This window comes from Delphinapterus leucas, chromosome 7 (genome assembly GCF_059928025.1).
Source record: "Delphinapterus leucas isolate spDelLeu-1000000601 "Yukka" chromosome 7, BTC_Dleu_Yukka2, whole genome shotgun sequence".
NCBI classification, from domain to species: domain Eukaryota; kingdom Metazoa; phylum Chordata; class Mammalia; order Artiodactyla; family Monodontidae; genus Delphinapterus; species Delphinapterus leucas.
In genome coordinates, this window is record NC_143135.1 from 25,321,673 (window position 1) to 25,343,155 (window position 21,483).

At 43.3% G+C, this 21,483-nt stretch overlaps 1 protein-coding gene and 1 non-coding gene across 10 annotated transcripts in view; both read right to left on the reverse strand.

Annotated features, from left to right (window-relative positions):
- Positions 1-21,483, reverse strand: part of TCP11L1 (t-complex 11 like 1) — a 36,472-nt gene that overhangs the window by 6,923 nt on the left and 8,066 nt on the right. For 8 of the 9 annotated variants that reach the window (XR_002646021.2, XR_002646020.2, XM_022583682.3 and 5 more), the window contains 7 exons: positions 17,566-17,698; positions 16,122-16,242; positions 15,154-15,374; positions 11,420-11,556; positions 8,477-8,673; positions 4,802-4,983; positions 2,896-3,068 (listed from right to left, as the gene is read on the reverse strand). Coding sequence is in view for 7 of the 9 variants with exons in the window: in XM_022583675.3 (XP_022439383.2) it covers positions 2,896-3,068; positions 4,802-4,983; positions 8,477-8,673; positions 11,420-11,556; positions 15,154-15,374; positions 16,122-16,242; positions 17,566-17,698 (1,164 nt within the window). In the remaining 2 variants the exon portion in view is untranslated. The remainder of the gene's footprint in view (positions 1-2,895; positions 3,069-4,801; positions 4,984-8,476; positions 8,674-11,419; positions 11,557-15,153; positions 15,375-16,121; positions 16,243-17,565; positions 17,699-21,483) is intronic. The other variant, XM_022583681.2, reaches the window with a different exon arrangement.
- On the reverse strand, positions 14,924-15,027 carry LOC115803280 (U6 spliceosomal RNA). Its single transcript, XR_004023968.2, has one exon. It is a non-coding gene; the product is annotated as a U6 spliceosomal RNA (small nuclear RNA).

Sequence of the window (21,483 nt, forward strand, 5' to 3'; positions counted from 1 at the left end):
CTGTACTGTACCCCCGCCCACCCCAAAGCTGGTCGGCTCCACGGGGTGGGACCATGCTCATCTTGTTCATCATTCTCTCCCCAACACCCAGCACGGTGCCTGCCATGAGGCCTGGACACCAGGCAAAGCCCAAAATACACTTGGAAAGCAAGGATAAATGTATGAACGATTAAGGGGAGATTAGGGTGCTGCCAGGTTCCGCTCTCAGAAGAGCAAGGCACACCGAGACCAACATTAGCCATTGTTTAAGATCATATAAAAAGTGGGAGGAAAAATAAAGCAGGAAATGCAAGTTCAAAAGAGAAGAGAAAGGGACTTCCCTGGTGGCACAGTGGTTAAGAATCCGCCTGCCAATGCAGGGGACACAGGTTCGAGCCCCGGTCCGGGAAGATCCCACATGCCACGGAGCAACTAAGCCCGCGAGCCACAACTACTGAAGCCCGCGCGCCTAGAGCCCGTGCTCCCCAACAAGAGAAGCCACCACAAGGAGAAGCCCACACACCACAACGAAGAGTAGCCCCCACTCGCCGCAACTAGAGAAAGAAAGCCCGTGCGCAACAACGAAGACCCAACGCAGCCAAAAATAAATAAATAAATACATTTATTTTAAAAAAAGAAGACTCCAGCACTATTGGCTTGTGATCTAGATTTTCCCATAAGCCCACATGAAAGAAGCCTAAGCCTCCTTCTCCAAAGCCTGCAATGAAGGCCATGGAGTTGTGGGCCACTTGTCCTACTCTGAGGAATCATTTAGTTTGACGCTTCTTTAGCCCATCCCCTGCTATGATATTTTTGCACATTCCTGTGTATCCTCAGCTGCCAAAACAGTGTGTGTGCAAAGCCGCACCTTGCAGATTTTATTACAAAAGCAATAGCGGCATCTATATCAAATAAGCGTTTTCAAACTTCACACCCACCTCATGCCCTAGGGAACCTTCTCAGGTGCAACTGACTTACATCCTTTGGAGTCCAGTAACACACTTAACTGGCTGTGACTAAACAACCTAGATGACAGGGCTAAGGCAGCAGCTTAGTAGCCAGTGGTCTCTTCACAGCACTTCCCCGCATCCCCACCCCAGTTGACAACAATGATCTCGACAGTCCGAGGGCCCTGCAGCATCAGGAGGCTCCTCCTGAGGGACCTGCAGATGAAACTGTGACTAATGCGGGCCTGGGATGAAATTTTTAAAAGGCATGGTATTAGAAGCACACCCATGTCACTGGTTCAGCCTCTACTCCAACCTAGAATCTGATAACCACAGATCATTCTGCTTTTGCCTGAAGCCTGCTAACTTTTCATTATTTATAAGATGAACATCTATATGAGTTCGTAAAGAAGTTAAGGAAGGACTTTACAATTAATTAAATAACAATAATTTTAAAAATTAAATATTAGATGATGTAGTGAACAGAATCAACCAGGGATGATGGAAAGTCACAGCTCACACAGCAGAGTAATATATATATATATATATATGCCCCCTGCACTGGAAGTGCAGAGTCTTAACCACTGGACCGCCAGGGAAGTCCGGAGTAATATTTTTAATAACTGCGACTCGTTAGTGAGTCCTCCCTATGCTGCCAGGTTCTGCAGTAAGCACCTTACATATCTTACCACCTGCAGTCCTCTCAGCAACCCTGCAGGTGCTGGTATTACCCCCTTTTAGAGATGATGAAACTCAAGTATCACGTCACTTGCTCAGGCTACACAGTAAGTGCTTGTAAAGAAAACCCGTCCTAGCCTTGTACTACAGCTATACTTTTCCCTTACCCTCGCACCACTACCACATTCAAAACGCTTCTGACTCCAGATCCAGGGGAGAAGTGTCCCCACGCCAAGCAATTCTCTGTGACCCCAGCTGGGCATCCTACAATTTTACTCAGTTCTGACACTACGTGCAGATAGCCTCAGATCCCACAAGTTAAGGGCTCAGGCCCACAAGACTGCCCCCGACTTCAGAAGCTGATCACAAGGAGGAGGCCCGCAGGTCATCCACAACTTCTGACTTGACTACAAATCAGAGGTTGCCATGACGTCCTCTCCCTTGGATTTTGATGATTTGCTAGAATAGCTCACAGAACTCAGGGAAACACTTACTTAGGTTTACCAGTTTATTATATAATAAAAGATCTGATAAAGGATACAAATGAAGAGTCGGAAGAAGCCATACATAGGGTGAGGTCGGGGAGAGTCCAGAGGGCAAGAGCTTCTGTTCCCGCGGAGCTGGGGTGCACCACCCGTCCACTACACGGATGTGTTCAGCAACCCAGAAGCTCTCCAAACCTTGTACTTTTGGGACTTCTGTGAAGGTTTCATCACGCAGGCATTTCTAGCCCCTCTCCTCTCTCTGGAGGATGGAGGGCGGGGCTGAAAGTTCCAAGCTTCTAATCATGGCTTGGTCTTTCGGGTGACCGGCCCCCACCCAGGAGCCCATCAAGAGTCACCTACTCAGAACGCAAGACACTCCCAGCACCCAGGAAATTCCAAAGGAGGTAGGAGTTCCGGGTCAGGAGCCAAGGTCAGAGACCAAACACTAGAACAAAAGATGCTCCTAGCGCTCTTATCACTGAGGAAACTACCAGAGTTTCAGGAGCTCTGTGCCAGGGGCCAGGGGCAGACACCAATATATTGTTTCCCACCACCTCACAGTGCTGGATGGAGCAGGGTTCTGAACCAGGACCCGTGATTCCAAAGCCAGAGCCCTCAGGACAGTGATGGCTGCCTAGTCACTTGGCCAAAGCTTCGGGTCGCCTTAATTGCGCTATGGTGAATAATCACTCTCTCTTCACTCACTGGCACTCGTAATCCATCAAACCCTTCTAGATGCCCGCAGAGGGGCCTGTCTGCCAGCCCATCGCAGGCATATCCCTGGTCCCGCCTTCGCCCAAACGTACCCACGATCCTGCGGATGGGGTTGTCAGGACTGGCCATGGCCTGGATCTGGCCCTTGAGCACGGCCTCCTTGTCCGTGGTGAGGGGGCTGAACCCGCACAGGGAAAGGCAGCTGCTCACCTCCAGGCAGACTTTCTCCCCAACGGTAGTCAGGGCATCCTCCAGATGGAAGGAGCTTGAGCAGAGAAGGGAAGGAGAAGCCAGTGAAGAAAGGGCCCATCAACAAAGTGCACATCCCACCCCCACCCCCGCCCAGCCCCCGTTTGGGGAGAGTCACAGCGACCAATTCACAGACTGATGGGTTCAAAGGGAAAACTGTGCCTCTTCCCTGCCCCGAGCCCCTCAGACTGCGTCCATCCAACTCAGGGGACTTTGTCTCTCTACCCGTCTCTCTCTGCCAGAAAGAACAGTGGCACGGGGAGGACTCAGGTTATGCCTGGTCTAACAATCTAAAAGCTAACTTCTTGCTAGCATCTGTGTGGTGAAATAACCCTGGAATTGACTTAGGACTACCCTGGACACCTCTGGAGCAACACACCAGAAACCAGAAATGTGGCAGCCGCGGGACGGAGTGGGAGAGAAACTTTTCATTGGATACCACTTTGTCCCTTTAGGCTTTTGAAACACAGTGTATTAACGACTTTCAAAGAACAAATAAAACTGACATCTAAAAGTTAAAATTCACACTTTGATTTCCTGGGGCTCCTGGGCTCCCCTGGAGTCTCTGTGGAGAGCCCTTGTGCTGGTGGGTGTTGTCTGAGAAGGCAATTGCCTTTGTCCTGGATCTACAGGCTGTGTACAGTAGAATGAGTGTGAGCAAATGTGAGAGCCCCAGGACTTGCTGCTGGGGCCAGGGTGGACAAGGCAGGGCCGGCCTCCCAAGGAAGCATGGACAGGCCCTCCTCCTCAGTAGCTTTGACAGAGCAGTTTTACTGGAGGGGGACCTAGGTGACAGCCCAGGGCTACACCTGTGCAAGGGCCTCAGGCGAGGCCTTGCCTCAGCAGACACCCTGCAGGCCTGAGTCAAGACTGTTGAGCCCCAGGTCACAACTCGTGGACACGCCCCTCATCGCACTGAACACATGCAAGCTGTGTGCAAACTCAGCAGCCAATTCCTCTACTTTGTAAGGAGGAGGAGAAGGTTTGGGGACATCCCACTTGAAGAATCCTCTGAGGTGGACCTTGTCAGATACAGGTTTACTTAGAAACATTCAAAAATATTCTATATGCTGGGAACCACATAAATCACCTAATCTGATTTCACTGCAGAAGCAGTTGCCCTCACACAAGTGTGGACTGGTGCTGGTTGATAGATAATCCATTTACACTCAGCACAAAATGTCTATGAGGAGTGTTTTCCGCAATGGGCGGAAAACTTTAGTCACATTCACACACTCTGGAGGAACGCAGCTTGTTTCTTATTTGACCTTTCCCTAGGGCTGTGTTGACCAAACTATTAGTTGATTATGAAAGCAATTCACTGGGTAGCAACCAGTATTTTTTTTCTTTTTAATGGGACAAGAATAGAATAGAAATATCAGGAAGTGTTAAGCACAGTTGGGTAAGTTTCACTTTGTGAAGTTTTTATTGCAGTTACATGTGTGTCCAAGTATGCACTGTCACCACGGAAGATGAATTTCTTACTATGCGTCCTGGTCACAAACATTTGAAAGCCACTGTCCTAGAGCCTTGCTAATCAGCCCTGGAGTGGACTCTAACTTTGACCGTGTGACCCTGAGTAAATCCCGCGGGGGTGAAGAACGCTGGAGTGCCAGGTTTCCTCAGTCTCTGGCGAGCGGCCCCAATTCTGCCTTACACCGCAGACCCCCGCTCCAGTCTGCTCCTCGCCACCCGCTGCCTCCCACCATCTGTTGAAGGCCCTGGTCGCCAGAGCTCTCCATCACTTACGGTAGATGCATATCTGTGAGCAGAATCTTCACGATCATCTTGAGTTTCTCAGCAAAGTCGGCCCGGCTGGAAATTCCTGGGGCTGCCATGCTGAACGTGACCAGCAACACGGCCCCCAGGACGGTCAGCTGCTCCAGCTGGAGCTGGAACTCTTGGAAGCGAGAATGGTCCATCAAAACTGTCTGCAATGAATAAAACAGAAATCATCCTGAGCTGCAGGGCTGGGCTGTCACCGGCAGAGGGCAGTGGGGCCGCAGCCCATACGGAGGCCTCTGAAGTTCCCCTGAGGATTTTCTAGTCCTTTCAGAGCCGGCCATAAGGGAGTCAGGTGTGAATTCTTCCACCGCAGCGCCCCTCTCCCTCAGGAAGGCTGCAGTACAACGTAAGCCAGACTGGGTGTAAATCCAGACTTCATCATTTAATAGCAGCACAACCTCACGCGGGTTTCTTCAACTCTGAGCCCTAGGCAAAATGGGGATTCCTCCTTCACAGTGCTGTTTTAAAGACGAAAAAAGGGGAGAGGGATAAGTTGGGAGACTGGGATTGACAATATACACTCTACTATATATAAAATAGATAACTATTAAGGACCTACTGTATAGCACAGGGAATGCTACTCAATACTCTGTAATGACCTATATGGGAAAAGAATCTAAAAAAGAGTGGATATATGTATAACTGATTCACTTTGCTGTACAGCAGAAAGTAACACAACACTGTAAATCAATTATATTCCAATAAAAATTAAAAAGAAAGAAAGAAAGATGAAAAGAGACCATGTATATAAAGTGGCTGGGACTTCCCTGGTGGCGCAGTGGTTGAGGATCTGCCTGCCAATGCCGGGGACACGGGTTCGATCCCTGGTCCAGGAAGATCCCTCAGGCCGCAGAGCAACTAAGCCCACAAGCCACAACTACTGAGCCCACGCACAGCATCTACCGAAGCCCACGTGCCTAGAGCCCGTGCTCCGCAACAAGAGAAGCCACCGCAGTGAGAAGCCCGCGCACCACAACGAAGAGTAGCCCCTGCTCACTGCAACTAGAGAAAGCGCACGCACAGCAGTGAAGACCCAATGCAGCCAAAAATAAATAAATAAATGTATTAAAAAAAGAAAGATAATAATAAAGTGGCTGGCAGAGCCAGCACTCAATAAATAGGAATTACATCATTAGATGGGACAGAATAATGAGGTACACAGGGGGCCAACTCATCCCAGTTTTTCCAGGAGTGGCCTGGTTTAAAACTGAAACTCCCAGGTCCTGTGAACACTTCCCCTCCCCACACCCATTCCCAGTCCTGGGTAAACCAGACAACCAGCCACCCTATCCAGGACACAGGAGGGAAGGAGGGGAGAAATACACTTATTCACCTCAGTATCCCCCTCAGTATCCAGCACAAAGGAGGCTCTCAAGAACTGGGAAGTGAATAAAGAAAGAGAAAAATGAACGATAAGTAGAAAAAGTTGGAATGACAGATAATACCTGGAAAGTAGTCAGTGAGTGAATTTCCATGACGGCGTCCCCGTGTTATTGACAGGCCTGGGTGCTGCCAGGCCAAAGTCCTCTGTGTGGGGTGAGGTAAAGGGAAGTGGAAAGGCTGAGGAGATATGACTTCTGATCTGAGTTTTTACAGATGAATCAAATAAACTTTAAGGACCAGTCTTGCTATAAGAAACTGACACACCAAATCGAGACATTAACAATGTGGAGTCTTAGCCCAGAATTCTCCCTAAGAAGTAAAAACCATCTTTGAAGGCTGAGACTCCTCTATTGTTAAACAGAGAGGCTTTACCAGTCTCTTTTTTGACTTCACTTTGTTACAGGGCAGCACCCTTGCTTTGTGGCCTCCTAGCAGTATGCCGTACTTGGGTTTAGGACGCAAAGGATTTCCAAGGATCAATTCTGAGAGTAGACATCTGTCCCCAGTGAAAACACCATTTTCCCCACGGCTATCTTTTGAGAGAAAAGTCTACAGGAGAGAGCAGAGAGCATGTCACTCTGCAGGAAGGAAGCTCCCCACCCCCACTTCAATATCCCCTTGAGAGCCTGCTCTGGCACAAAACAGGGAACTCACAAAGCAAGAGGTGAAACTTTAGGCTCACAACATCTTAAAAAGAAAAATAAGGAACTGAGAAAGAAACTTCGAGAAGTAGCAGGATATGAGGCTAGAAATAAGAAGTGTGAGTGCCCTCAAAAAAGAGGGGGAGTCTAGACGCCAAACCAGCTATTTGCTGGGGGACTCCCCTGTTAGTCATGTCTTTAAAGGACTCCTGCAGTTAGAAGCACTTACTGCGAAAAACATACAAAGAAAAAAAATATTGCTCTGGGCTTCCCTGGTGGCGCAGTGGTTAGGAATCCGCCTGCCAATGCAGGGGACACGGGTTCAAGCCCTGGTCCGGGAAGATCCCACATGCTGCGGAGCAACGAAGCCCGTGCGCCACAACTACTGAAGCCCGCGTGCCTACAGCGCACGAGCCACAGCTAGAGAAAGCCCATGCGCAGCAACAAAGACACGATGCAGCCAAAAATAAATAAATAAATTTTAAAAAATATATATTGCTCTGCATGGAAGGGGAAGAAGTTTCTTTAGATAAAACTGAAAAGCACCGTCACTGTTTGGGTTTTCATCAAGATGAGTAAAAACAGGACAGAAGCTCAGCAGCACAAATTAGAAGCCCCATACACTGCTGGTGGGACTGTAAAATGAGGTAGGCGCTTTGGAAAATAGTCTGGCAGTTCCTCAGAATGTTAAACTTAAGAGTCACCACGTGACCCAGCAATTCTAATCCTAGGTACATACTCAAGAGAACTGAGAACACATGGCCACACAAAAACTTGTACACAAATATTCAGAGCAGCACAATTCACAATAGCCCAAAAGTTGCCCATCAGTTGTCCATCAACTGATGAATGAATAAAGCAAAATGGGGTATAGCCACACAATGGAATATTTTTCAGCCTTGAAAAGAAATGCTGCCACAAACAACATTGTGGATGAACCTCGAAGGTATTATACTAAGTGAAATAAGCAAGTCACAAAAGGACAAATACTGTGTGATTTCACTCATATGAGGTAGCTAAAGTAGTCAGATTCAAGAACACAGAGGAACCGGGGGAGGGAGGAATGAGGAGTTAGTGTTTAAAGGGTACTGGGTTCCAATTTGTTCCATGAATGGGTGGCTGTGATGGCTGCAAAGTCATGTGAACGTACTTAGTGCCACTAAACTGTACACTTAAAAATGGTACATTTTATGTTGTGTATATTTTAACACAATAAAAAAAAACTTAAAAAGAATGAAGTACTGATTTATGCTACAACACGGATGGACTTTATGCTAAGAAGCCAGACACAAATGGCCAACATTGCCTGATTCCGTTTAAACGAAAAGTCCAGAATAGGCCAGATCCATAGAGACATAAAGAAGATTAATGGTTGCCAGGGGGTGGGGGGAGGGTTGTGACTGCTAATGGGTACAGGGCTTCTTTCTGGGTGACGGAAATGTTCTGAAATTAAACAGTGGTAATGGAAGCGTAACTCTGTGAATGTACTAAATACCAGTGAATTATACAACTTATAAGGGAGATTTTTCTGCTATGTGAATTATAGCCATTATTTTTTTTAAAGTTCAGCAGCACAAAAAAGAAATGAGCAGTCAGACTGCTCTGGAGCACCTACTTCAGGGAAAGGTCTGTGGAGGTGGTCCCACTTCAGAAGCTTCAGGTACGCATAATTCTGGACAGCAACAGGATCTGGCCTGGGACTGTCCCCAGAGCCAGAGGCCTCTCCCACAGCCGGCAGGGCATTTCTATACTTCTGATTCATAAGGTCATCTGCGGCTTCTTCCAGCCACTGGGTGACAAAGTCCAGGGAATCTGTGAAAAGCAAGGCTTCGAACATTACTGGAACGCTCTGGACGGATTCTTCCCAGAATTACTTTAGGGAAGATCATCCTGGAACTGTGGTAAAAGTATAGAGCACGGACTTTGGAATCAAATAGACCTCAGTTCACATCACAAGATTGCCAGTTACCAGTTGAGTGTTCTTAGATACGCCATTGTCTGACTATCAAGATTCTTACACAAAGAAATGTCCACCACCACCTCACAGGCTGCCGTGAGGACTAAGCACAACAGTGGATATAAATGCCACCTTAGATGTTCAAAAGACCTCCACTCTCTTCTCTCCCACCCTGGCCACTCCTGCATGATACGTGGCTGGAAGCTCTGATAGCTCCAGCTCAGTGAGATGCAAAAATTCTTGCCCATAGACAGATGGGATGAGACACTGACTAGAGTTTCCCAGTGTAAAGTATCCTCCACACTGAAGATGAGGCTTGTCCTTGTCTAGATCTTAGTCTTGTATCAATCTGGTTTACTTTAAGCCTTGCTGGGGTAGGGGTGGGGGGTAAGTTCTGTCACGTATTTGACACATACTGTGCAGTGTTTGGAGCACTGCGGGGCAGGTGGGGGGAACCTCAGTTGTTTTTCATCCGCCAGCATGCTTCCCCTACTTTTCTAAACTGAATAATGCACCAGGGACTCTGAGGGACACAAGAGAGAGAAGATGAGGTTTTTGTCCACATTGTATGAGCAAACACCCCTCTGACAGGACCTGGAATAGGTTGCAGCCCGGCCAGTGGAGGCCACCTTAAAACAAAATGGGCAGCCGAGGGCATGGGTGGAGTCCACTCTTCACTGCTGCAACAGGACACTCCTCTGGTTCTGCCCACATGCTGATCACACCGAGCTCTTGGTTCCGAGCTTCGCTCTCCCTTTCGCCTCTGCAGACAGCATTCTGTAGGCAACCAGCTCTGGAAAACCTCGGCTTTCATGCTGTGAGTGATAAGCACTAGACTCGGACCGGCTCAGCGCCTGGGCCCCAGCTGTCCGCACCTGGCCCTCATACAAAGGCTCTTCACAGCCTGTAAACTGCAACCCTGGTTTCTCCTGAGGGGCAGTAAAATACCGGTTGAGAAAGGGAGCTGTGTGGTCATCAATTCTGATCAAAAATCTCTCAAAATCTGGGGACTTCCCTGGCGGTCCAGTGGTTAAGACTCTGAGCTCCCAATGCAGGGGGCACAGGTTCGATCCCTGGTCAGGGAACTAAGATCCCGCATGCCGCCTGGCACAGCCAAAATTTTTTAAAAAACCTCTCAAAATCTATTACCACATCTGTAAAATTGGTTTAAAAAATACTGCCTACCTCGTAGGCTTACTGTGAGGTCACCTATGGCAACACAGGTACACCCTTGGCACAAGCCTAGTACACAGTAAACACTAACCAATCTTCTAGTACTGCTCCTTCAACTCTGCCCTTTCTTGACTCCTCCTGGCCCTCAGGACCAGTTCCAACTTCTCTGCCTGGAGCTGGATGAGCAACTGTTGACCTGATCCTGGTCAGGCAACACAACCTATCCAGAGACTGCCATTTTCATCTTGTGACCCGCAAACTTAGAGGCTAAACGGAACTCGTAATAAATTGGAACTGAAGGCTGCAGTTCACTTAGAACATCAGCTGCCAGTGCAGAGACCAAAAAAGCACCCTAGAAATGAAACATAGTTTGGATTTTAATTTATCTGTTTCCTGGAGTCATCTGAGAGGTTCATAAAAATGAGACTTTTTCTGGGTACGAAACCAGATTTATGCATATAGAAGAGAAGCAAAGTGAAATTTCTTGACGTACCTCATAGAGGGGAGAAAAGTGAGCTAAATAGTCCTAAGAAGTTCATCATGTTCTTAAAACCAAGGCCAAGTATACAATTCACCTCAAACTGGTGTTTTCATAAAAACCCATTTAATTTAGGGCTTCTTTGTTTTTTTAAATTTCTATTCTCCTCTCCTACTTACAGTTCTCTTGCTTGTCAACTAAGTTTTCAGGGCCTAACATCTTGTCCTTTTCCGTCTTCAAATTAGACTACTCCTGAAACAGGAGGGAAGGGGGCAGGGCACAACCTTTGAAAGAATGATATAGCCCGAGGACATGACATAAACTGATTAGAACCAAATGGGTCCAAGATGGCGGACAAGTCAATTTCCACTAGACCTGGAGCCTCAGTATAGGCTCACTGTAACACATCAGCAAGCGAAATGATACACCCACAGGCGCCATGACAGTTCCCAGGCCCACCATAAGGATCAAAAAGTGGGCGGTGGCCCAATTCCTGGAAATCACCACCCCTTCCTGAAATAGCAGGAATACTCCTCCCACTCATTAGCCTATAAATTACCCACCTCTATAAAAACTGACAACCCCATAGCCTGGTGCCTTTCTCACCTTCTGAAATGGCTCACACTCTGTCTGTGGAGTGTGTTTCTCTCTAAATAAATCCACTTCTTACCCATCACTTTGTCTCTCACTGAATTCTTTCTTCGATGAGATATCACGAACCTGAGCTTCATTAAGTCCTGAAACCAAGTGTGTGATCTCAGTTGGAAGACCGTGGGTTTTGGCTGGGTTTGAGTCCCAGCACGTGGGTTCAAGTCCCAATCTGAGGTGCACAGTTTCACTCTCATACTAAATTCTCATTTTGTTTTGAAAATATCATTATGCGGCAAGCTACAGCCACTAAAATGAAAAAGCACAGACAACGAACAGGCACCACAAAACATTAAACATACTTGGATGCTTCTCCAAAAACTCTTGAAACTGCTTCCTTTCATATTCAACTGACTGCTGCATGAGATGTGGCCTAATGCTACTGACAGCAAAGTTTGCCATATCCACTTTCATTAGGTCCAACACGGAAAAAATTGCCCTGAAAGAGATAAAAGGATTTATCACTGGGCACTTGTAAAGTAAACACTGCTGTAAAAAAAAAATGAAGTGAGCTGATTTGAGACAGTTTTTTCATCTCAGAAAGGGTGGCAAGAAAAGTTGGAGAAGCCATGAGAACGCAGATTAAAAAAAACAAATTTAGAAGAAAGGACTGCAAATTTTTAAGTTGCTCTCTGTCCCCACCCTTGCCCCTAGGCAAACGTCACTTCCCGCACTGCCTGTCAGGCCCAGAGCTCTTTCTTTGGCTCTGGGTCAGCCCTCTTGGCTGCAGAGGAAGGACGGCCCCAGACCCGAGGTTAAGAGCAGAGAGTTCACCACCTGGTCTCCATGCTCACACAGGTGAATATGTTCACGGCAGGTTTTATGCTCTAGCTCTCATGGCATAATTGCTAGCTCACACTCTGAATGTAACCAATGGGCAGACCTGATGCAATGCCAAGGATGCCTTCCATACCACGCCTGTCACATACCAGCAGCACTTTTACCAGAGGTCAGGAGCTGCTAAGTGACCTACTTGCAGAAAGTGGATAAGAACCCAAGGTGCAGGTTTAGGTGTGGTCCTACACAGGTAAGAACAGGATCAAATGTCCTCCCAGTCCCCTGATGCCCTTTGGGACTGACTGAACATCGTATGACAGAATAAACTCACCCACACATAAGGTGATATGTATGGGAAAGGATATACAGTCTGAGGAACAACTCAGGGCCCCTCACCCTGCCACTCTGTCCCTCTCCCAAATGCGTGGGGCAGCCCACTTTCTGGAGGGTGTTCTGCCTCTCCTTTGAGCATTCCCAACAGTCCCCTAAATCCACCTACAGGAAACCAGAGACTACTGGAGACTGCCAAGTGGCAGACCACTGACTGGAAGTAACCCACAATCATGTTTTATGCTCACAGTGTTTTTAAAAGCCAGGATTTCTAGCTTCTCTTGAAAAATCAAAAGATCTGGCAACCCGGGCCCAAACTCCACCACAACTACAATCGGCTGGCACTAAGCGGCCACTGTGGCCTCCTTCAGATAGGGTGTATACTCCCAGGTTACCGGTTTCCCCAGTCCCTTCTCTTTCCAGTAGGAATCTGAGTTAGGTTGAGTTTGCTACCAGCTATTTCCCCAGAGGACTCTCTTCCAAGGAATTCCTCATTTAACTTAGCTGATTTTGAGCTCTTACCGACTATATTATTTCTAATGTCTAGCACCGTGCCTAGCACGTAAGAGGTGCTCAGTAAGAGCTTGTTGAATGAATGAACAAATCAATAACTATATTTAGGCAGTCTTTTCAACATGCTCTCTCCTATTAAACGTTAGTTAATAGGAGAGAGGGAACCTGACAGTGAAGGGCATTTTTCTATGTAATGAATATTGACAGCATAATGATATCAAGAAGGCTAGAGATTAAACTTTTTTTACTTATAAAACTTTTGGAAAGCAACTTGGTACCGTGCAATGAATCTTAAAACTGTTCACATCCTCTGACACAGTAATCCCATTTTAAGAACCTATCTTTAGGAAATAACCTAAAATAAAGAAAAAAGTTTTGTGCACAGATGTTCACTGCAGGGTTAAATACTAAGTAACTATACATAATCTAATTGTCCATCTTAACAGAGAAACAGTTAATCATATCTATGTGAATGAATATATTGCAGCCACTGAAAATGCTTATGGAGAGTTTAAAAAAGTAACGTAAGTTGGTTATAAAAGGGCAATGCAAGAGATCCTTGTGGTGTTGGAACTGTTCAGTATCTTGAGTGTGGTGGTGGATATTCCAACTTAGGTGATAAAATTGTATAAAAGTTACTATAAATAAACATATACATGTGTATACAGGAAATCTAAATGAGATCAGTGGACTGTATCAGTGTCAACACCCTGGTTCTGATAGTTTTGCGATGTCACCACTGGGAGAAGCTGGATAAAGTGTACTGTATTATTTCTTACAACTCCATGTGAATATATAATTATCTCAATGATACTTTCAATGAAAAAATAAGTGAAATAATTAGGGTGTAATGTTAACAAAAACAAGTCAGGCTTGCAGTGCCCACGGGGAGGTCTTCTTTGGTTCAGCTGAACAGTCAGCCTCACAAGACAATAAGCCACAGGTTTGGCACCATCTATTCACACAGCTTGCCAACAGGGTGGCACCAAGCACTCCTCTTCAAGAAGAGTTACAATATCAGTCATGAACAGACAGCTCAAAAATGTGGGAGCACCCTGACTTAAAAGCTCGTAATAACTCCACGGCATGCCTTCTAGGGTCTCTATGGGGGGCATGCCCAGTTATAAAAGTTTCCCCACTCAAGGAAGTATCAAGTATGATATGCCATCGAGTATTTATAGCTCATTATCATTTCTTTCTGTCTAGATGCAATTTACCAGTTAGAGGTCATTTTCCCCATAAGTAATGTTACCTAGTAGTATTTTGATACATAACACCTTCATCTGTTTACAGGAAAACAGTAAAGCAGTTAACCAAAAGTCAAATTCTCAGGCAGCGTCATGTCAATCCTGTGCCCATATTAGCATATAAATTATATAAATTTGATCACAACTGTATACATTTAAAAATAAACATTCAAAAGACTAAAGGAAGTTAACATGGACTAAACGTTAGTTAATAGGATTATATTAATGTTAAATTTCTTGAATGTCCTGGTTGTATTTTGATTATGTGGGAGAATATCCACATTTTTAGGAAGTAGTTGCTGAAATAGTTAAGGGTGAAATGTCGTAATATCTGACATTAACCATCAGAAGGTTCAGGGGAAAAAATATACATACATACGTACATACTCAATGTGCACATACTCAGCGTATATATAAAAAGATAAAGCAAACTGACTAAATGTTAAAAACTGGTGGATCTGTGTAAGGGTTATATGAGTGTCGATTGTATTGTTTTCGCAACTTTTCTGTATGTTTGTAATTTTTCAAAATAAAATGCTGAGGCAAAAAAAACAAAAAAATTTATATGTCAATATGACAGTAGTGATTGTGCCTTTGTGTGGTAAAATTACAGGTGAAATTTTTCCTTCTTTCTCCTTTTCTATAGTTTATAAAATGTTTGCTTTTTAAAAAATATCTCATGCCTTTTTGTTTCATTGGATTTATATTGATTTTAGTAAAAAACAGGTTTGAATTTTAACATTTTTAAAACATATGCTAATTATCAGTCTTTACCTTGACCTGCCTTCAACCAGTTAAAGAATATACAGACTATAACCTCACCCAGAGTCTCAAGTTCACTGTCTTTTTCCCCTTCCTTCCTTCCTTTCAGCCTTCCCTTTCTCTTCCCTCCCTTCATTCCATCCCTCCCTCCTTTTCTTATTATAATCACTATTTTTAAAAAATACAGAACGTTTCACGAACTTGTGAGTCATCCTTGCACAGGGGCCACGCTAATCTCTGCATGGTTACAATTTTAGTGTATGTGCTGCCAAAGTGAGCACAGCAAAATATTTGCTTTTTAATTTTTTTTTTTTAAATGCATGAATACCTACACTTGAGGAAGTCTAACTCTGAAAATAGGCTCTGTATTTTAGGTGCCCTGAAGGTGATTAACACAGTGCCCATACCTGAAAAGGGGCACTATTTCCTTAATGTCCTTTAGTTTCTTCACTTCCTCATCTCGAACAGGTGCGCACAGTGTCCCCATCATGCCAATAATGAATTCTGCCAGCTTGGAAATGTCCAAGGCCCCATTCTCTGCCTCCTGCTTTATCAGATCCAGATCCAAGACTTCTGTTATCTGGTTTCTCAGTCTAGTGTGACCAGGCAGCAAGAAAGATAAGAGCGTCTACAAGAGAGCACAGCCAAGTTTAATCAAAGCTTCCTAGTCAGAAGCCATTTTTGATTATATGTAAAGGAATTTACAATTATTCCAATAAGGGCTTACCAACTGCTATTGTAATGGTGCACACATTTTAACCTCTTATTCAACAAATTGACAGAAAAACATGTTTACAAATCATTTAGACTAGCTATTTAAGCTTCCATTTAAGCTCTAGGTAGCAATCAACTGGATGCAGGAAGAAAAAACTGTTAGAAGTGAAAAAAAAAAAAACCCACATTAATTAGTGTGTGCCTGTGAGCTAACAACAGATGGCAATTTCCACAGACACATTACTTCTTTGGAAAACTGTTGCTAAAGGTATTGCAAAAACAGTTCTACCTTTCACTTAATGCCTTCTCTGTCCCAAAGACTGAATCGCTTTTATGGTCATTATTTATTGAAGGTGTTAACATCTATTAAAAATTTTATAAATTATCTGTATTTTATAAAATAACTTGTTTTCTTTAAATAATTCTGTTTTCAAAAATATGAACCTTCTTTTCATTTAGAAGAGTAATGCCCTCAGGTTATCACAGCTTCTTTGAAAAATTTTAAAGACCAGTAAGCCAAAAATACCCTAAATCCACATTTCGGCAAGCAATTTAGAATCCTGATCCTTCAATTTCTTTAACGCCTTCTGGCACAGTAACACAGGATGAGTAAGTACTCCTAACATACGAGGAAAGCACCACGACTTGCTCTTCGCCTCACCTCTTTGATCTCACCAACAAGCTTGATGGCCTGGTCATAAGTTGGGGGGTCTTCACATAACTGGACGCTCAAGCAATCCCAAAAAGCTTTATGTACAATATCCTTTACTTTCTTCTCCAAGCTGGAGGCAAATGGAAAAAAAGGCAAAAGCAAATAAAATATTATTGCCTCAAATTACTTTCAAAAGCACAAATTCTACAGGTTTAGGGTAAGAAAATTTTTTTAAATTATTTGGATGAAGGAAAGATTTCCCAGATATACCTAAACCAATCACATACTTATTTTTAGTTAGTGATTTATTTCAATAAGTACCTCATTGGAAAAAATAACTTTCAACTAATTTGACAGGTGACATTAGTCCAAATAACAGCCCATAACAGTGCCATATGATAAAAAGAATACTGGAAAGTTCAGATCTGTTAATTTAAGTTCCCCGATACCAGCAAGTTTCCTAAGATATTTATGATTAAGTAGTTTAAGACATTAGTCCAAATAACAGCCCATAACAGTGCCATATGATAAAAAGAATACTGGAAAGTTCAGATCTGTTAATTTAAGTTCCCCGATACCAGCAAGTTTCCTAAGATATTTATGATTAAGTAGTTTAAGACTTTAAACTTTAAGTTTGTTTCCTAAAATTATCCTATTCCCATGTGACATACTGGACAACTGTTTAATTAGGTACCAAACTACTAATATAACAACTTATATATAGCATTTCAGGAAAACCAATCTTTATGTCATGAGAGCAAAACAAGTAATTAATTCTTCATGATTAATGTGAAAAAGTACTATCCTTGCAGAACATATAAGAAATGTTTGTAAAGTCATATTCAGAAGCCTCATGCGGGAGACACTATGGCTTGCTGACCCAGCAGCCATTGCTCCTCCTTTGTCAACAGAATCCCGATTTTTTTCATGGTACTTTCACAATTGTAATGGGCAATGTTTCTTCCTTCTTGTGACAATCCATCTTTAAAAGGTGCACCTTACAATCAACAGAATTTTAGATTCAATATGATATGTGCCAGGTACTAGGTAGGGATAGAGAATAAAGCATAGTCCTCGTCTCTAAGGAGTTTACAATCTGGTGAAGAATGCAAGTAAACCAACAACTACAGTAAAATGTGATAGTTACAAAGAAGAAATGAAGGAGACAGTACAATGAACACACAAGAGGCGGCAGCTAAATCCTATGGAGTGGGAAGAAGCTGACACGCAAGACTTCCACAGGAGGTTTCCAGACCTTTTACTACATTGTCAAGGATCAGTGGTCCTGAGATCTACTATCGAACTCTAGTAATTCCCAGGATAAGGAATATATTTTAGCAACATACAAAAGGAAAAATATATTAGAATATATTGACATCAAGTGAAGAAAACATTTCCAGAGCTGGGAAACGGCTTTGTTCTACCAAACAAGATAACTCAGTAACCACCTTACCTGTCTTCTGGTAATTCAACTGGTTTAATCCGAAAGTCTCCATTTATGACAATTTCATGGGCTATGGTCATGTTAGTTACTCCTTTTGCTGTCTCTAGAAGTTCTTCTACTGTCACGAATCGAGGAGGACTAGCTATAACAAAAATCCAGTGTAAGAGGTCTGTTCCTCTAGATTAGGATTTCTATTAAATTAAGGAGAAGGTAGTGGTTCTGGTACCAGCTAATAATTTCAGTTATCCCTTTACTTATGAAAATATTCTGGCAATTTCAAATAGAATTTTACCTATTTCATATTCTTTTTTTTCTTTTAACCTGGAATCCTAAAAGCACAGATCATTTACAACACTCAAAACATCTTTTTTTTTTTTTTTGCCAGAACTGGTCAATGGAAAATGATTACAGTAAACTAAGACTTAGAAAAACTTTTTAAAGTTACTGATTATCACCTTCCCAGCAAGCTGAGAGTTTATTTTCTAATCCCTATGCCTCCTGTCTACCCTAAATGGAAAAAAGACACCAGATTTAGGATCTTCTCTTTTGTTCCCATCAGCAGTTTACATTTTGCTCCATCGTTAACACTGTGCCTTGAACCAGTCTCCCCAAATTAAAATAGCCTTGAGCCAGGTGCTGTTTAAAAAGTGCTAAAACCACTACCCTGTACAGGATACTAGGACAATATAAGAATTCTGAAGTTGACAAATGAACAAATTAGAGTGTGTGACACAAGAATTTGTAGAATGCAGGCCCACTGAATCAAAAACCTCAGAGTCATCTCTGACTTCTCCCTTTCCACTGCTCTGTTATCCAGGTCCTGCAGATTTTACTTCTGTGTCAACTGTGGCAATAGCCTCATAACTGGTCTCTGTTCTTTGCTTTCTTTTGATAAAGTTTGAGATTTATCTTCCATAAAAAAAGTTCTCACAAATCTCCCCAGGTGTTCCAAGCCAAGGAACAAAGGGTAATTCCTACTTTTAAAAAGTCTATGATTAAATACTTGCATTTTTGATTTATCAGTTATATCTCAATAAAGCTGGGTTATTTTGTTTGCTTTTTTAAAAAGTCCATGATAGGGCTTCCCTGGTGGCGCAGTGGTTGAGAGTCTGCCTGCCGATGCAGGGGACACGGGTTCGTGCCCTGGGTCCGGGAAGATCCCACATGCCGCGGAGCGGCTGGGCCCGTGAGCCATGGCCACTGAGCCTGCGCGTCCGGAGCCTGTGCTCCGCAATAGGAAAGGCCACAACAGTGAGAGGCCCGCGTACCGCAAAAAAAAAAAAAAAAGTCCATGATAGCAGGTCTTTAGTTTATATCAGAATCACAGGGAAGGCTTATGAAGACAGATTGTTGGGCCCCCTCTCAGGGTTCTGATTTAGCCTGTCTGGATGGGGCTGGAGAACTGCATCTCTCATAAGACTCCAGCTGATACTGATGGTTTCAGAAACCACACTTTGAAAAGCACTGGCCTAGAAGATGATTATATTAATTTTATGTAATGTTGATAAGATCTGGGCTTAAATGAGATAAAAATGCCACTGGTTTACACAGGGTTTAAAACATAAAGATCTTCCTAGGTTAGTGAAAAGTTATTTTCCCTCTTCTTTTACTTTTTTCTTTTGCTCACCAGAAAAAGGAATCAAATCTAAGAGCTGGTCATATTCTGTCTGGTAAAAATCTTTATTTACTCACATAAGGGGAAGTTGAGAAAACTCACAAAATTTTTTTCAGCATTTCCAGGGAATATTAATAAAAATAATAAAGAATATTGGCTTTGTGGATATTGGTAAAATGCAATAAATATCTAAAATCAAGGCCCAACAGATCTTTTCAATTCTTAGTATTATTTAGAAGTCAATTTCTACCAAATTGATCTACCGATAAAATGCAATCCCAATCAAAATCCCAGCAAAGTTTTTGTTGAAATTGCCAGACTGATTCTAAAATTTGTATGGAAATGCACAGGGCCTAGAAAAGCCAAAACTATTTTGAAAAAGAAGAATAAAGTTGGAGGACTTATACTAAGTGATTTCAAGACTTACTATAAAATGCTAATAATCAAGTCAGTGTGCGTCTGGCATGAGGACAGACATATAGACGAACTGAACAGAGCAGAGGATCCAAAAATAGACTGATGCACACACATACATATGTATATTTGTGGTCAATAAGGCAAGATTCGTTTTTTTACCAAATAGTGCTGGAACAATTAGAAATCTATAAATAATAGAATGACCCTCAACCCTTACCTCACATGATAAATAAAAACTAACTCAAAATGAACTGCAGACCTAAATATAAAAGCTAAAACTATAAGACTTCCAAGAGAAAACACAGACAAAAATCTTTGCGATCTTGGATTAGGCAAAATTTCTTAGATAGGATACAAAAAGCTTAAAATGTAAGAGAAAAAACTGATAAATTAAACTTTACCAAAAGTCAAAACTTTTGCTCTGTGGAAGACTCTATTAAGAAAATGAGGGACTTCCCTGGTGGTCCAGCAGGTTCAAGACTCTGTTCCCAATGCAGGGGCCTGGGTTCGATCCCTGGTTGGGGAACTAGATCTCGCGTGTATGCCACAACTAAGAAGTCCACATGCCACAACTAAAAAAAAAAAGATCCCGCATGCTGCAGTCACTTTGGAAAACAGTCTCTCGGTTTCTTATCAAGTAAAACATACATACACTTACATGACCCAGCAACCCCATTCCTAAGTCTTTACCCAAGAAAACTGAAAACATATGGCTATGTAAAGACTTGTACTCAAATGTTCATAGCAGCTTTCTTCATTACATTCAAAACCTGGAACTAATCCAAATGTCAGTAACAGCAGAAGGGATAAACAACTGTAGTATAACTATACCATGTAATAGTACTCAGCAATAAAAAAGGAACAAACTACTGACACATGCAAAACCATGGATGAATCCTAAAAGCATTATCCCTAGTGAAAAAGTCAGATACAAAAGACTGTACAGTAGGGACTTCCCTGGTGGCGCAGTGGTTAAGAATCGGCCTGCCAATGCAGGGGACACGGGTTTGAGCCCTGGTCCAGGAAGATCCCACATGCCATGGAGCAACTAAGCCCGTGCACCACAGCTACTGAGCCTGCGCTCTAAAGCCCGCGAACCACAACTACTGAAGCCCACGTGCCAAAACTACTGAAGCCTGCGTGCCTAGAGCCCATGCTCCACAACAAGAGAAGCCAGCGCAATGAGAAGCCCGCGCACCGTAATGAAGAGTAGCCCCCGCTCACTGCAACTAGAGAAAGCCCGTGCACAGCAAGAAAGACCCAACGCAGCCAAAAATAAATAAATAAATATTTTTAAAACTGTTGCTAAATTGTTACAGCATTTGTGCACTTACACTCTGTTACAGAAACTGAAAACCTCATTAAGTTAAACATGCCCTTTGGGAGCCTGCCAAACAGATTCCAAAATAAAATGAAGGTCTAATTCAGAATGGCTTACTCTCACCTTTCTTCACTAAGGGGTTCCGGGACCAGAAAAGTCTACACACTCTAAAGAGATGCTTCCAGTCACACAAGTGGATGGACATTTATTGAGGGCAGATGGCAAATGTCACCCAAAGAGCTACTGTAGACTGAGTATAGTGAAGCAAGGGTAAAGCTTATCCACTGAACATATTACACTGTGTGGAAATGGTTTGTTACAGTATCTTCCTCACTAGATTGCAAGCTCTAGGAGGACGGAGAGCACGTGTGCCTGGTTCACTGCTGGACTCCCGCTACACAGTGTGCAGTCAATCAACACTGATTGATTGATTAAATATAGGGACACCATAATTCAGTCTGGTCTTGCACTTTAGAAAGGTAAGAACTTGGTGTCACCCGTTTATCTAATGAATCTCATAAGGACCTGATTTAATAAATTAAAATGCTAAATGGGAAATATTAACTGGAATAAC